Source organism: Dermochelys coriacea, chromosome 3, assembly GCF_009764565.3.
Source record: "Dermochelys coriacea isolate rDerCor1 chromosome 3, rDerCor1.pri.v4, whole genome shotgun sequence".
In the NCBI taxonomy this organism is placed as follows: domain Eukaryota; kingdom Metazoa; phylum Chordata; order Testudines; family Dermochelyidae; genus Dermochelys; species Dermochelys coriacea.
This window is the reverse complement of record NC_050070.1, coordinates 167,345,923-167,361,139: the sequence shown is the minus strand read 5'-3', so window position 1 is coordinate 167,361,139 and position 15,217 is coordinate 167,345,923. Positions and strand designations below refer to the sequence as shown.

Genomic DNA, 15,217 nt, shown 5'->3' with positions numbered 1-15,217 from the left:
GACAACAGAGCAGGAGAACCATGGAAACTAGTCCTACACCAATGCAAGGAGCCTAGGTAACAAAATGGAGGAACTAGAGCTACTGGTGCAGGAAGTGAAACCTGATGATATAGGGATAACAGAAACATGGTGGAATAGTAGTTTATGACTGGACTACGGGTATTGAAGGGTATGTGCTGTTTAGGAAAGACAGAAACAAAGGTAAAGGTGGTGGAGTAGCATTGTATATCAATGATGAGGTAGAATGTAAAGAAATAAGCGATGCAATGGATAAGACAGAGTCCGTCTGGGCAAAAATTACATTGGGGAAGATAACTAGTAGAGCCTCCCCTACGATAGTGCTTAGGGTGTGCTATAGACCACCGGGATCTAATTTGGATATGGATAGAGCCCTTTTTAATGTTTTTAATAAAGTAAATGCTAATGGAAACTGCATAATCATGGGAGATTTTAACTTCCCACATATAGACTGGAGGACCAGTGCTAGTAATAATAATAGGGCTCAGATTTTTCTAGATGCGATAGCTGATGGATTCCTTCATCAAGTAGTTGCTGAACCTACTAGAGGGGATGCCATTTTAGATTTGGTTTTGGTGAGTAGTGAGGACCTCGTAGAAGAAATGGTTGTAGGGGATAATCTTGGCTCAAGTGATCATGAGCTAATTCATTTCAAACTGAATGGAACGATTAACCAAAATAAATCTGCAACTAGAGTTTTTGATTTCAAAAGGGCTGACTTTCAAAAATTAAGGAAATTAGTTAGGGAAGTGGATTGGACTGAAGAACTTGTGGATCTAAAGGTAGAGGCGGCCTGGGATTACTTTAAATCAAAGCTGCAGAAGCTATCGGAAGCCTGTATCCCAAAAAAGGGGAAAAAATTCATAGGAAGGAGTTGTAGACCAAGCTGGATGAGCAAGCATCTTAGAGAGGTGATTAAGAAAAAGCAGAAAGCATACAGGGAGTGGCAGATGGGAGGGATCAGCAAGGAAAGCTACCTTATTGAGGTCAGAACACGTAGGGATAAAGTGAGACAGGCTAAAAGTCAAGTAGAGTTGGACCTTGCAAAGGGAATTAAAACCAATAGTTAAAGGTTCTATAGCCATATAAATAAGAAGAAAACTAAGAAGGAAGAAGTGGGGCCGCTAAACACTGAGGATGGAGTGGAGGTTAAGGATAATCTAAATCATGGCCCAATATCTAGACAAATACTTTGCCTCAGACTTTAATAAGGCTAAAGAGGATCTTAGGGATAATGGTAGCATGACTAATGAGAATGAGGATATGGTGGTAGATATTACCATATCTGAGGTAGAAGCGAAACTCAAACAGCTTAATGGGACAAAATCAGGGGGAGAGGGGGGCAGATAATCTTCATCCAAGAATATTAAAGGAATTGGCACCTGAAATTGCGAGCCCATTAGCAAGAATTTTTAATGAATCTGTAAACTCAGGAGTTGTACCGTATGATTGGAGAATTGCTAATATAGTTCCTATTTTTAAGAGAGGAAAAAAAAGTGATCCGGGTAACTACAGGCCTGTTAGTTTGACATCTGTAGTATGCAAGGTCCTGGACAAGATTTTGAAGGAGAAAATAGTTAAGGACATTGAAGTCAATGGTAAATGGGACAAAATACAACATGGTTTTACAAAAGGTTGATCGTGCCTAATCAACCTGATCTCCTTTTTGGAGAAAATAACAGATTTTTTTGGACAAAGGAAATGCAGTGGATCTAATTTACCTAGATTTCAGTAAGGCGTTTGATACTGTGCCACATGGGGAATTATTAGTTAAATTGGAAAAGATGGGGATAAATATGAACATTGAAAGGTGGATAAGGAATTGGTTAAAGGGAAGACTACAACGGGTCCTACTGAAAGGTGAACTGTCAGGCTGGAGGGAGGTTACTAGTGGAGTTCCTCAGGGATCGGTTTTGGGACCAATCTTATTGAATCTTTTTATTAGTGACCTCGGCACAAAAAGTGGGAGTGTGCTAATAAAGTTTGCAGATGATAGAAAGCTGGGAGGTATTGCCAATTCAGAGAAGGATCAGGATATCATATAGGAGGATCTGGATGACCTTGTAAACTGGAGTAATAGTAATAGGATGAAATTTAATAGTGAGAAGTGTAAGGTTATGCATTTAGGGATTAATAACAAGAATTTTAGTTATAAGCTGGGGACGCATCAATTAGAAGTAACGGAGGAGGAGAAGGACCTTGGAGTATTGGTTGATCATAGGATGACTATGAGCTGCCAATGTGATATGGCTGTGAAAAAAGCTAATGCGGTTTTGGAAAATTTTGGTTTTTGGAATGCACCTGGAATACTGTGTGCAGTTCTGGTCTCCCATGTTTAAAAAGGATGAATTCAAACTGGAACAGGTACAGAGAAGGGCTACTAGGATGATCCGAGGAATGGAAAACTTGTCTTATGAAAGGAGACTCAAGGAGCTTGGCTTGTTTAGCCTAACTAAAAGAAGGTTGAGAGGAGATATGATTGCTCTCTATAAATATATCAGAGGGATAAATACAGGAGAGGGAGAGGAATTATTTCAGCTCAGCACCAATGTGGACACAAGAACAAATGGGTATAAACTGGCCACCAGGAAGTTTAGACTTGAAATTAGACGAAGGTTTCTAACTATCAGAGTGAAGTTTTGGAATAGCCTTCCAAGGGAAGCAGTGGGGGAAAAAGATCTATCTGGCTTTAAGATTAAACTCGATAAGTTTATGGAGGAGATGGTATGCTGGGATAATGGGATTTTGGTAAGTTATTGATCTGTAAATTTTCATGGTAAATAGGCCTAATCCCCTGAGATGGGATATTAGATGGGTGGGATCTGAGTTACCCAGGAAAGAATTTTCTGTAGTATCTGGCTGGTGAATCTTGCCTATATGCTCAGGGTTTAGCTGATTGCCATATTTGGGGTCAGGAAGGAATTTTCCTCCAGGGCAGATTGGAGAGGCGCTGGAGGTTTTTCGCCTTCCTCTGTAGCATGGGGCACAGGTCACTTGAGGGAGGATTCTCTGCTCCTTGAAGTCTTTAAACCACGATTTGAGTACTTCAATAGCTCAGACATAGGTAAGGTTTTTCATAGGAGTGGGTGAGTGAGATTCTGTGGCCTGCATTGTGCAGGAGGTCAGACTAGATGATCAGAATGGTCCCTTCTGACCTTAGTATCTATGAATCATGTTCTGCTCTATTCCTTTTGGTATTAGTGATTGGTTCCTTTTTTTCCCTACCTTTTCCCTTTCAGAAATTCCCAACACCCATCCCAGCTATGTGGGAGGGTGCTGTGGGGAAGATCTGCACCTTGAAAACTTTTCCTTTATGGATAAGTTGCTCTGATAGACTGAACAAATAGTAGGCCAGCTCTCTAATGAGGCAGTCAGCAATGCAGTATTGTTGTTGTGGTAGAGTGAATAACTATAACACGCATCTAAGAAACACAGACATTTTATATATACTAAAGCCATTTGAAAGTGTCGTAAAAAGACATTTTAACAGCACCATTGTCTCCTTCTTTGAAAATCATTGGCTTTTCACCATAATTGCGTTCCATAAATACATCAAAGCTGAAGCAACAGGAGATGCTCTTGTCACAACATTCCATTCCATTAATATTCTAATTAATTTATGTGTAAGCAGGACCTCACTTCAGTGAAGCATAAATTAAAATGAAATATATTTCCACATATGCCAGTAACATTGTCACATCCCTTTAAAATTATATTCACGTAAATTGTTCATCTGCTTTAAAAGTATCCAACCATGAAGATTTAAATCTTATCAGTGGTTCACTTTTTTATTACCTTTAAGAATAGTTACTTGCCGTAAAGATAAGATTTCAGAAAATAAAAATGTGTTCTGCAGAGAGAGAGAGAAAAACAGTTATTCTGCTAGGACAGCTTTCTGGTAAATTGGTTGCAAGTCTCCCTAACATGCTGTGAACATAATGAAACTAGGAGGCAAAGGAGCAGTAGCATTACAAACAGAAGTATTGTGTTCTGAGAAAATGTATAGTAGTGTGCTTTCAGCAACTTTCAGACTTATTTCAGCAGATTGTTTTCACAATAAAAATTATACTGGGAATTTATTAAATGGGGTTTCAGTGTACTCTGGTTCTTTATAAACCACCAAAATTACAAGCAATATATTATTTTAATAAAATGACAGATAAAATAAAACACTTCTAATAGGAGAATTTCCTCTCAAAAGGAAATAAGCATATTGATTTTCAGTTTAAAATTTCAGTCTAACCTACTTTAAACAATGAAAATTGTTCTGTTCTTGCTGTTCAAAATAGTTCAGTAATGTTTTTCTGTTGAATCAATGTGCTGATTCACTGTAAATTGAAAGTTGCACTGAATTTATCTCCTGTGCCTAAACATTTCGTTTTTTTTTTTTTTTTTTACTTTTTGCTGTTCACTTATTGAAACTTAGCACACACTTGTACTATAGCCAAGTGTAATAGGTTATCAGTTTGGTATAGGATATCTGTGTGGGTGTCCACTGGGTCATGGAAGACTGTAAGCAGTTTTGTGGCAAAGACCGTGACTTCCTCGTATGTATGTATTTTTTGTTGTTGTTGTTGTTGTTTTAAGGTGTCTACTAAAGTGGGGTTTCAATCCTGATTGTGGGGGTGGGATTGCTATTGTAGTACAAATAATAAATATTCCCCTTGCATCGCTGTAATTTATGATGAAACTTTTTGTAGTATGAAATGGTGGAGCAAAAGATGAAAAAATTGTCGGAAGAACTGAATTGTCAAAGACAAAATGCTGAAAGTGCTCGTCGCTCATTAGAACAGAAAGTAAAAGAAAAGGAAAAGGAATACCAAAAGGTAAGATGAGACCCATTTTGTCAAAAGTTTAAAGTTGCCTCCAGACAGCTATTATCAGAGTGAACAAGTTGCTCATTGAGTATTTGTCCATGTAGATCCCACTCTAGGTGCATATGTGCCTCAGGCATGCGAGATTGGATACTTCTTCTTTGAGTGCTTGCTCATGTCGATTCCATGTTTGATGTGTGTGTGCCCTTATGCATGCTGTCAGAAATTTTTCCCCTAGTGGTACCCCCTAGGGCTGGCTTTGGCAACCTCTGGAGCCCTGTGCTTATGTGCCAATATATTGGGCCCTGCTGGCCCCACGCCCTCTGTTCCTTCTTTCCACCAGTGATGGTTGTTGGAACGCTCGTTTTTGCAAAACCGGTTAGTGGTTTCTCTAACTTTGGACTCTTTGTTTTTCTTTTATATAGTTACTGTAGTGTAGTATTATAGTTAGTAGTAGTTAGCATTTAGGAGCGGAGTCCCATTAGGGACATAGCCCCAAGGACAGGGTATGCCCTGGTCCCCGGGGTTTAAGTCGTGTGCTGGGTGCAGCAAACCTATGCCTATTAGTGACCTGCACAAGAGCTGCCTTAAGTGCCTCAGAGAGGTGCATATTAAAGAGAAGTGCAGGATCTGCAAAAACTTCAGACCTCACACTCTTAAACACAGGGACAGTCGATTAAAAGCCGTGTTGATGGAGGCTGCCCTGCGCTCCACGTTGGAACCATGCCGCTCCGACTCTGCATCAAGCACCCTGGCGTTGGTGCAGAGTGCCACTCCGACACCGGGATCTTCCTGGTGCCACTCCCCTTCTCCCAAGCCTAAAAAGAGGCATAAGAAATCATGGTTGGAACGAGGTCATTCTCTGGCACCATTCATAGCTACCTGGGAGTCCCCACACAAATCGAGACCTGCACAGGGCTGCTCTATTTCCCCAGAGCCACATCTGGCAGCGGTCACACCACGTAGGGCACTGAGGCCAAATTGGGAACCACCACCTACTCCTGGGAGCCGTCGGGGCCCACAACATTTCATGACACCTTCAATGTTGGAGGCATTCCAAGCAGCAAGAGACTTGATGTCTCTCCCTGTGCCACCCATGCCTTGGGACCTAGGCCCATCTTTGGAAGACACCTAGAAGGCTGTTCCCTCTAAAGGGAAACCTGTGATGAGGCTATCTTCTGGGCCTCCGACGTGGCACCACTCCCCAGCCCGTCGCTCCCCATCACTATGTCATTGCTCACCACTTCACTGGTCTCTCCCTTCCCGGCACTAGTTCTCGGTACCGCGAAGCACATCTCCAGCTCTGAGACACCGGTCACCTTCCCCTCGTGCTGCTCTGTGGTGCAATGGTGATCCCCAGCAAGCCATGGCTACCAGCATGAGGCCACCTCAGCTCCATCCTAGTCTCCTAGGGAGGAATCTTCCTCGGGGTCTGAGAGAGAGCCCTCCCCAACCCAGAGGCATCATCAGCACCAGTCTTATGGACTGGAGCCCACAGCAGGCCTGCCGTCAGGTCCCTGGCCGTCCACCCAATGGCCACCCCAGTGGCTGTATTGGACCCTTTGGGGGTTCCCTCCCATGCTGTGCTCATATTTTCTCCAGGCACACTTGGTAGTTTCTGAGGGCCAGGCCTTGGCTACAGTGCCACCGGAATCAGACTCTGGCACCGAGACTCCAGCGGCCCCTGCACAGTCGGCACTAGCGGTTGAGGATGAACTGGCTGCAACGCCCATGGCTGCCTCCTTCCCTGATGAGACAGTGGCTGGACCTGCCACCCTTTTGCCACCAAACAATTTCTGTGCCCTCTAGGAGCTGCTTAAGAGTGACCTCCAACTTGGAGCTGGAGGTTGTGGTGCTCAAGGAGCCAACTGACAACCTGTTCGACATTTTGGCTGCAGCAACTACACTTGAAGTGAGGGACCTTCCTGGGACCAAAGTATTCTATTCCTAGACCTAATGATCCCCCCCCCCCCGTCCCTGTTAAGAGCCTTTAGCATCATGTTCCTTATCACCTCTCTATTAAAACAGGATATTTGGTGGCTGTTATCTCCACTCAAAGGATAAGCTAGATTTAGGCGTTAATGGCAGGACCTCTTTTACTATATTTCACAAAGACAAGATGACTCTTCTTTGATCTCGCCTTAGGTTCTTATTCAGAGTGGACTCAGGCTTTTGTTTGCATCAATGCATACGCCTTCAGTGTTTTCCCCCAAACCTCATTTGACTCCTGGAGAGGCAAAACTTCATATGAGTGATGTCTTTGATGTCTTTTCTACTACCTCCATAGAACACAGCCTTTCCATAACTGGCCTAGAACTTTTTTTGTAATATCTGGGACAGGTCTAGAGGGCTCGTTATTTGAACCCAGAGACTCTTGAAATGGATATTTAATTGCATAAAGATCTATGAACTAAATAAATTAGATCCACCTTCTTATATGAAAGCAAACTATACTAGGGCTTAAGTGACACAGACATGCTTGAGGAATGTTCCTATGTCGGAAATTTAATAAGAAGCCACTTGGAGCTCATTGCATACTTTTTATTCAGCACTACTCACTAGTTGCAACTCCTAGTTCTGATGCCCAGTTTGTTACGGAAGTTCTGCACTCTTTATGTAAATTGGAGTCTTGACATCCCCCTCCACAGGGAGATAACTGCTAGTCACCTAAAGTGAGATCCATGTTAACAGATACTTGGAGACGAAACCCCAATTACTTACCTTACAGTAATTCTGGTTCTTCAGGCTGTTCTGCCCACATGGACCCCACGACCAGTCCTCTTTCTCCACTATTGTGAAATCCATTAGTTTTGGGGTTCTGTATTTGGGGTTCAGTTTCTGCAAAGAAACTGAGAAGTGGCTGGGCCTGCTCTGCCTGCAGGTGTGTGGGTGTGTGTGCATATTAAGATACCTGCTGATGCTACATCTGCACACTGTCAACCAAAAGAACCCAATATCATGCACCTGGGGCACATGCACACCTAGAGAAGGATCCATGTAGACAAAACATCTCAAAAGAAACCAGTTAGTGTAAGGAAAATAACTGTTTTTGTCAGATGATATTCTAGTTTTGCTACTAAGGGGCAAATTTTAGTAGCTCATATGCAAATTGAGGGAAAGTTGGAGGGAAAATATGTTTTTAAGTGTCTCCGCTCTGACCTTCCTCCTTTCATTTTTTTTTTTCTCCTTTGTCACACTCTCTTGCTACGTTTATTTGGATTTTTTTCTTTTATTTTAGTTTGGCAGCTGAATGGATCTGCATTTGTTATTGAAACAATATATTGGCCTACCACGAATTAAATTGACTAAAACTGTTCCCTACGTGTTGATAATAGTAGTCTGGTGGTTATAATTTGGTGGAAGTGAATCCATTTTTTTTTCTTCAAGGTAGGCTGGGCAGGCAGGCTACTAATTTGTTCACCTTTAATTTATAGTTAGATTGAAAAAAAAAAAATCAGAAAAAAGTTTGTATGTTTTGCTAATAACTGGCTCACTTATTCCTGAGTGCGACCCTCCCCACATGCATTCTTCTGCTCCTGGCAGGCCAGCCCAGGGTAGGAGTGGGTCTTTGGAAAGGGTATGAGGGCAGAGAGGCTGGGAGTAAAGGAGGGAGACACAAATATTTTGGGAAATGGATCACTGGGAGCCAAGAGGGTTGGAGACTTGATAGGACAGGTCTCTGGCTGGCAGTGAGAGTGGGAACAGGTTGTGGGGGTACTTGAGGACATGGGATGGAACAGGTGTCTTGCAGGAGGATAGAGTGCTTAGGAGAAAGCAGAGGGGAAGCACTAGCACTTCACTATCTTCTCCATCTGACAAACCTGCTATGATTTGTTAGAGGGGAGTCCTGCAGCTGCTGCCAAGAGAAGTTTGGCAGAGAGGTTTGTTGCCAGGAGAAGCCACTAGTGCTTTCCCTCCCCTATCTTCCTCTGCTTTCTGCTCCCCTACTTAGCCCTCTCTTCTCCTTACCAACTCCAACACCCCCTTCTAAAAGTCCCATGCCCTTCATAGCCCTATTCCTCCACATAAATCCCCTCTCAAATTCATGTAGATCCCTAATCATAAGGACCGTGGGGCTGGGAAGAAGCCTCAAAAAAGAGTGATACCTGGATGATATCTACTTTGCATCTCCTAAAGATTGCAGGAGATGGGCTAGATTCTTAAGGATCTTAGGAGGTGTGCATTAGTGAAGTTCTGCTCCCCCAGACCTGAGGAGGGAGGAGTGAATGCCCCTCTAACAAACTTCTGTTGCTGCTCAGTCTTATGTTAAATCAAATTGAAAAAAAACTAAGGCATTTTCCCCACGAAAAACATTGTTACAGCAATAAGTTAAACATGTAACCATAGCAAAGAAGGGAATTTTTTTCCCCCAAAGGACAATGGTTATTCAGGATTAGTCTGGTTGCTTAGTTGTAATGCTCAATGTTATATCGATTCAAAAGAAGATCTCCATATAAGCTTCATTCCATTATTTGCTAGTATTTTTCTTTTTTATCCACCTTACTGGTGTAACAGATTAAGTAGGCTACTCTGATTGGCCAAACTGAGTCAGGACCCATTAGTGGCCATAACAGAATTTATGCTTTGCTTAAAATTGTTTTTTAAACTTTTTGATTTTTGTAAGAGAGGGCTTTAGTATAATTAGTAATTATTTACAGAGACTATTTACAGGGATTATTTACAGTCCCTCCCCCACGTTTTCCAGTATTAATAGTTACAGTAACTTGACTAGAAACGTGACAGGAGTGTGTTTCTGCCCCCCACCCCAACATCTAAATTTCTAGGAACTGTTTCGTCAGCAACATTCCTTACAGACAGTGGATCAGCAGTGCAACCAGATAAGAGCCAAACTGAACCAGGACTTGCAGCAAGCCAAGAATGACTACAATGCTCTACGGGCAGAACTTGACAAAGTAGGATTTTTAATATCTGAACGATTCAAATGGAAGGGTGATGCTGAGTTTTTATTTTAAGTAAAATATAACTGTCCTCTTTTCTGTGTTAAATATTAGTCGTGTGTATATATATCTTTAAAGTGCAACTAAATACATCAAAGGTCAGCAAGCTGCGGTATGTTCCTGTCACAGAGTGAGTTGGTCCATTAAAAGACTGGGGCACAGCTGCACCTTTTGTCAGGTTTAGCGCATCTCCCTGTATGATGGGAATAAATACAAGGGTCAATACAGAAGCATGCATTTAAACTAGGCCTGCTGGCAGGTAAAAGGGCAGCCTGTGGTCATTCAAGAGAGACGACCCCTCTTCTCCCCCACCCCAGAAGTTCAGAGAGACGTACTCTCTCCTTAGCTCCCAGGCAGGTAGCCTGTGAAGAGGGCAGGTGACAATTTTCCAGAACTCCACGACAGAAGACTTTTGGGGGAAAAGATTTGCAAGGAACTGGAAACTGTGCAGGGATAAGCCTCCATTGATGGACCTGCAGGATGTAGAAGTCCTAGCTAGGAGAGGGGTTGGACTACAAGGATGGACATGCTCTGATAAAGACCTGGAAAAACTTATGAGGCATTATAAACTGAAAGGAATAATTGAGGCTGGTAAGGGTATGTTTGAGTATTGTGTTATGATAATAAACCAAACTGGAAAAGAGCACTACTGTAAAATCGCCACGTGATAGCTGGTTTGATGAAAGATTGAAGGTAAACTGAGGTAACAGATGGGCCCAAAGGCAGTCTGGGCATAATGCCCTGCAACAGTTCCCTTTAGCCTTGTTCTGATTTGAGCACTGCTTTTTCTCCACCCACACTCTTTAACAGAAAATTGCTTTTTTATTTATGATTTATGATACACACGGTCTACGCAGACTTAATACAGAGGTTCTAAATTTGTCAATGATAGCTGTCCTGCATAGCTATGTGTCATCCTAGCTGTCTGAGCACATTTAATTAAACATTTTCTACAGAGGTGGTTAGTATTTTCTCTACACATACTCTTCTTTCCATGTTTACTCTTGAAACACTAGATTCATACTGAAACTTGGATGTCTATAGATTTTTATCCAGAAAAGCATACTCCTTTCTAGAATGGAACTAGATGATTTCATTCTCATTTTTTTTTCCTCTTGATGTTGGTAATAAATGTACTTCCTTTTTAATTTGGAGTACTATAGAGCTATTGTGACAGATATAAAACAGATAAAAAAGGTTGAAAACCAGTTAGAATTTGGTGGTGGTACAGTTATGATCTTGTTAACTTTCTGGTTTTGATAGTGGTATAAAGTCATGAGATAAACTTAAGGTAGAGGATAGCACTACACTAATTTCCCTTACCCCCGAAGAATGTAGTTATGGAGACAGAGGTGCAAGCTGAATGTCTTTGTTGGTCCATAAATGCACGGAATTTAAGGTGTACAAATACTTGTTTTTAAGAACATGTAATCTATTCTTTGAATATATAGTAAGTGGAAAAGGTAGAATAATTTGTCAATCTCTTGGTATTTGGATTATACAGAATTGAGTCTAGTTTGGTATTGATCTTTTCCATTTGTTGGCTGTTCAATGGCATATTTGGTGATAGCAGATCATCAGTCCAACATCTAAATGTTACCTCTCAAATGAGCAGTTGAGGCCTAAGTGGGAATGGGGAAGCATCTTCTAAACCTAATAGATGCTTGCTTTGACAAAGTATGTTACTTTAAAAAAACTGAGAGCAAGAGTTAAACCTGCTGCCGTTATGATTGAACTTAAAAGAAAGCACTGGTTAGGATTCCCAATGATTAACATACTATACTATACTATAAATGTAGCTTAAATTATGAATATATTTATACATTACAACTATATTATTGAAAATTTGCGTGAAAAATTTTTTCATATCCTTGCCCAGTCTTAAATTACAGATTTGTGTTACCTTAACATGTACTGTTTTTGGTATGGTTGACTTTAACAGTTGTGAGGGAAATACAAAATCTAGAACCCGGGATTGGACTGTGAAAGGAGGATGGATTTTTCAGATATCTGGGCTATTTTTAATTGCACTTTTTTAAAGCCATCATGCTGAGTTTCAAGGTTTAGGGCCAAATTCTGCTCTTAGTTAACAGTTACTTCAGACTTCTCTTTCTTTAAAAGGAAGCAGAACATAGCTTATTCTTTTTTATTTGTTTTATAACATATCTTCGGAGCTCATCATTTAAAGGGACATCAGGAATTTTTAATTTTTTAAAATAGATTAAATATGACTACAAATAAAATGTGATGTGTTTTTCTCATAGGCAATAGCAGTGAAACAACGTTTGGAAAACAACTCCAGTGAGCTTACCCAGAAGCTGTGCAGAGCAGAGCAGGCTTTACTAGCAAACCAGTCAAAGGAAAATGACATGAGGAGAAACTTTGAGGTAAATAAATCGGAGGGGCAACTGGAATAATTAATAATTTAAACTGGGAATCAGTAAGAACTGGTGCCACATATGCCTTACTTACTCACAGGGGAACTCTGCAAGCTGTATGTTGGAGAATAGTGTATTTCCACCAGAAGTTGTTTCGATACTGTCTTATTCTGGCTGTACTTTTTTGGACCATCTTAGAAGACCTATAGCTGTGATACAAAATAAGGCCCTGATCTTGCAGTTTTTGCAATTGATTCCATGTGGACTAACCCCATGCGCAAAATTGGTTGTACGGTCAGGGTTTAAAAACATAATTTTGCCCCAGCATACTACAGATAGGGTTACAGTTCATGTGGCAAGAGAACAGGTGTACATGTGGCACCTTAGAGACTAACAAATTTATTTGAGCATAAGCTTTCGTGGGCTACAGCCCACTTCATCAGATGCATAGAATGGAACATCTAGTAAGAAGATATATAGATATATGCACATACAAAGAGCATGAAAAGGTGGAAGTAGCCATACCAACTGTAAGAGGCTAATTAATTAAGATGAGCTATTATCAGCAGGAGAAAAAAAACTTTTGTAGTGATAATCAAGATGGCCCATTTAGACAGTTGACAAGAAGATGTGAGGATACTTAACATGGGGAAATAGATTCAATATGTGTAATGACCCAGCCACTCCCAGTCTCTATTCAAACCCAAGCTAATGATATCTAGTTTGTATATTAATGTGGAGTTCATGTGGAGTTATTTGTCTAATCTAATTATGTAGTATGGTTCAAGAGACTCACTTTGTTTAGTCCTAAAAATAAAATATTTTAAATACCTGTTTAGACTCATAGAATAGAATATCAGGGTTGGAAGGAACCTCAGGAGGTCATCTAGTCCAACCCCCTGCTCAAAGCAGGACCAATCCCCAACTAAATCATCCCAGCCAGGGCTTTGTCAAGCCTGACCTTAAAAACTTCAAAGGGAGGAGATTCCACCACCCTCCTAGTGAAAAAGTTTTTCCTAATATCCAACCTAAACCTCCCCCACTGCAACTTGAGACCATTATTCCTCATTCTGTCCCTCAGATCCTCATTACCTTTATTAAAAACTGAGGCAAAGTATTCATTTAGGTGTTGGGCCATGCCTAGATTATCTTTAATCTTCACCCCATCATCAGTCTCTAGGAGTCTCACTTCTTCTTCTTTCCTTGTTTTCTTTTTATTTATATCAGTATAGAACATTTTATTGTTGGTTTTAATCTCCTTTGCAAGGTCCAACTCTGCTTGGCTTTGGCAGTTCTCACTTTTCCCCTACACTTTCTGACTTCCAAGTGGTAGCTTTCCTTCCTGATCCATCCCATAGTCCACTCCTAGTAGGCTTTCTGCTTTTTCTTAATCACCTGTTTTAAAATGCTTGCTCATCAAATTTGGTTTGCAACCCTTCCTTATGAATGTTTTCCTCTTGCTTGGGAGGCAGGCCTTGGCTAGCTTCTGCAAGTTTGACTTAAAGTAATTCCAAGTCTCCTCCACATTCAGATCCTTGAGTTCTATCCTGTTCACTTCCCTAAGTGATTTCCTTAATTTATTAAAGTTTGCCCCTTGTTAAGTTCATTTGGAAATTCTATAATCATTAGCTGCTTCCTAAGATATGTGTTTTGCCTAATTCCAAGATTTCATGGTGGAATGGGTACTTTTTTGGTCACACAATCAATTTAAAGCAATAAAAAATCCCCAAAATGATTTGTATAAATAATCCCTGGGAGGTGCTGCCAAACTTTTTGCCTCTTTGCATTCACATGGGTAAGTCTCCTCCTCCAGTATAATGTTCCATTACATGTCTTTTTAGTTATATTTGCTTTGCTAACAACCAAAACAAGTACATTTTTACTTTTGTAAGCACTATAGACCAGCATTATCAACAAAATTCTAGCTATGAAGTCAGATCCTGACTTGGCATATATCAGCATAGCTCCATTGAAATCAATAAAGTTATTCCAATTTACACTGCAAGGATCTGGCTGTAAGTTTTGATTTTAAAAAAACCTTGATTGTTGATTAAAAGATTTTTTCCTTTAATTTGTAGTTAGAAGGAAAATGAAAGGGAAGAGAGCTCAGAATAGTCATAGAAGGAACATCAGAGATTGTTATTTAAGTTCCTATATTGTGCCAATTGCAGTTGTATCTGAATGCTTTCCAGACTTGAGAATAATTAAGGTGACTAGAATCTGTCATTTGAGGTTTCTGTTTCTCCCATATACCCCAGAGCAGTGGTTTTCAACCTGTGGTCCACAAACCCCTGGGAGTTCGCAGACTATCTAAGGGGTCCTTGAAAGGTGGTTGTTAAAATGGGACAGTGGTTTTCAACCTGTGGTCTGTGGACCACTGGGGGTCTACAGACTATGTCTAAGATTTCCAAAGGGGTCTGCACTCCATCTGAAATTTTCTAGGGTCTGCAAATGGAAAAGAAGTTGAAAACCACTGTCCTAGAGGGTAAAGGGTGTGTGGAGGGGGGGGAATAAATATGAAAAATGGTGATGTTAGTTGTCATTCTATGTCTTTGCGGGAGTGAATTTCATAGTATTGGGCCAGCTCCTGAAAAAGCCGTGTCTCCTGCATATGCTAGTTTTACTGCTGATGTGTAGACAGTTGTTCTTGAACACAGCTACTGAAGTCTGAGAAAGTAAGATGGTATTTTGGGCCCATGTTCTTTATAGCTTTGAAAATAGCTCTGAGTCTTGATTCAGTGTTCTGTTGGGGAATCAGCGAGTGAGTGAAGCATAGGACTGATGTACTCAAGTGAACCTGTATTACAGAGAAGGTATGCTGCTGTGTTCTGTAACTGCTGCAGATTTTTCAGGGCTGATGCATTCAAGTCTAAATACACTGGATTTTGTTTATTCAATCAGGAGTTAATGAAGGCCTATATGATTTGAGGCCAAATTGTAATACCAAATGATGAGATGTAGCCTTACCGGATTAAGGTGGGAGAATGCATTTCTTGCAAATGATTTTGTGAAAGTCCAGCATCAGAGCATGGGATTTTTTTGCAGCTAT

At 40.8% G+C, this 15,217-nt stretch overlaps 1 protein-coding gene across 2 annotated transcripts in view; it reads left to right on the top strand.

The window, feature by feature from the left end:
- The window catches only part of CENPF (centromere protein F), an 80,790-nt gene that overhangs the window by 32,002 nt on the left and 33,571 nt on the right, over window positions 1–15,217 (top strand). The window contains exons 9-11 of one of the 2 annotated variants that reach the window (XM_043511756.1): window positions 4,719–4,844; window positions 9,617–9,745; window positions 12,055–12,177. In XM_043511756.1, the coding sequence (XP_043367691.1) occupies window positions 4,719–4,844; window positions 9,617–9,745; window positions 12,055–12,177 (378 nt within the window). The remainder of the gene's footprint in view (window positions 1–4,718; window positions 4,845–9,616; window positions 9,746–12,054; window positions 12,178–15,217) is intronic. The other variant, XM_038397357.2, reaches the window with a different exon arrangement.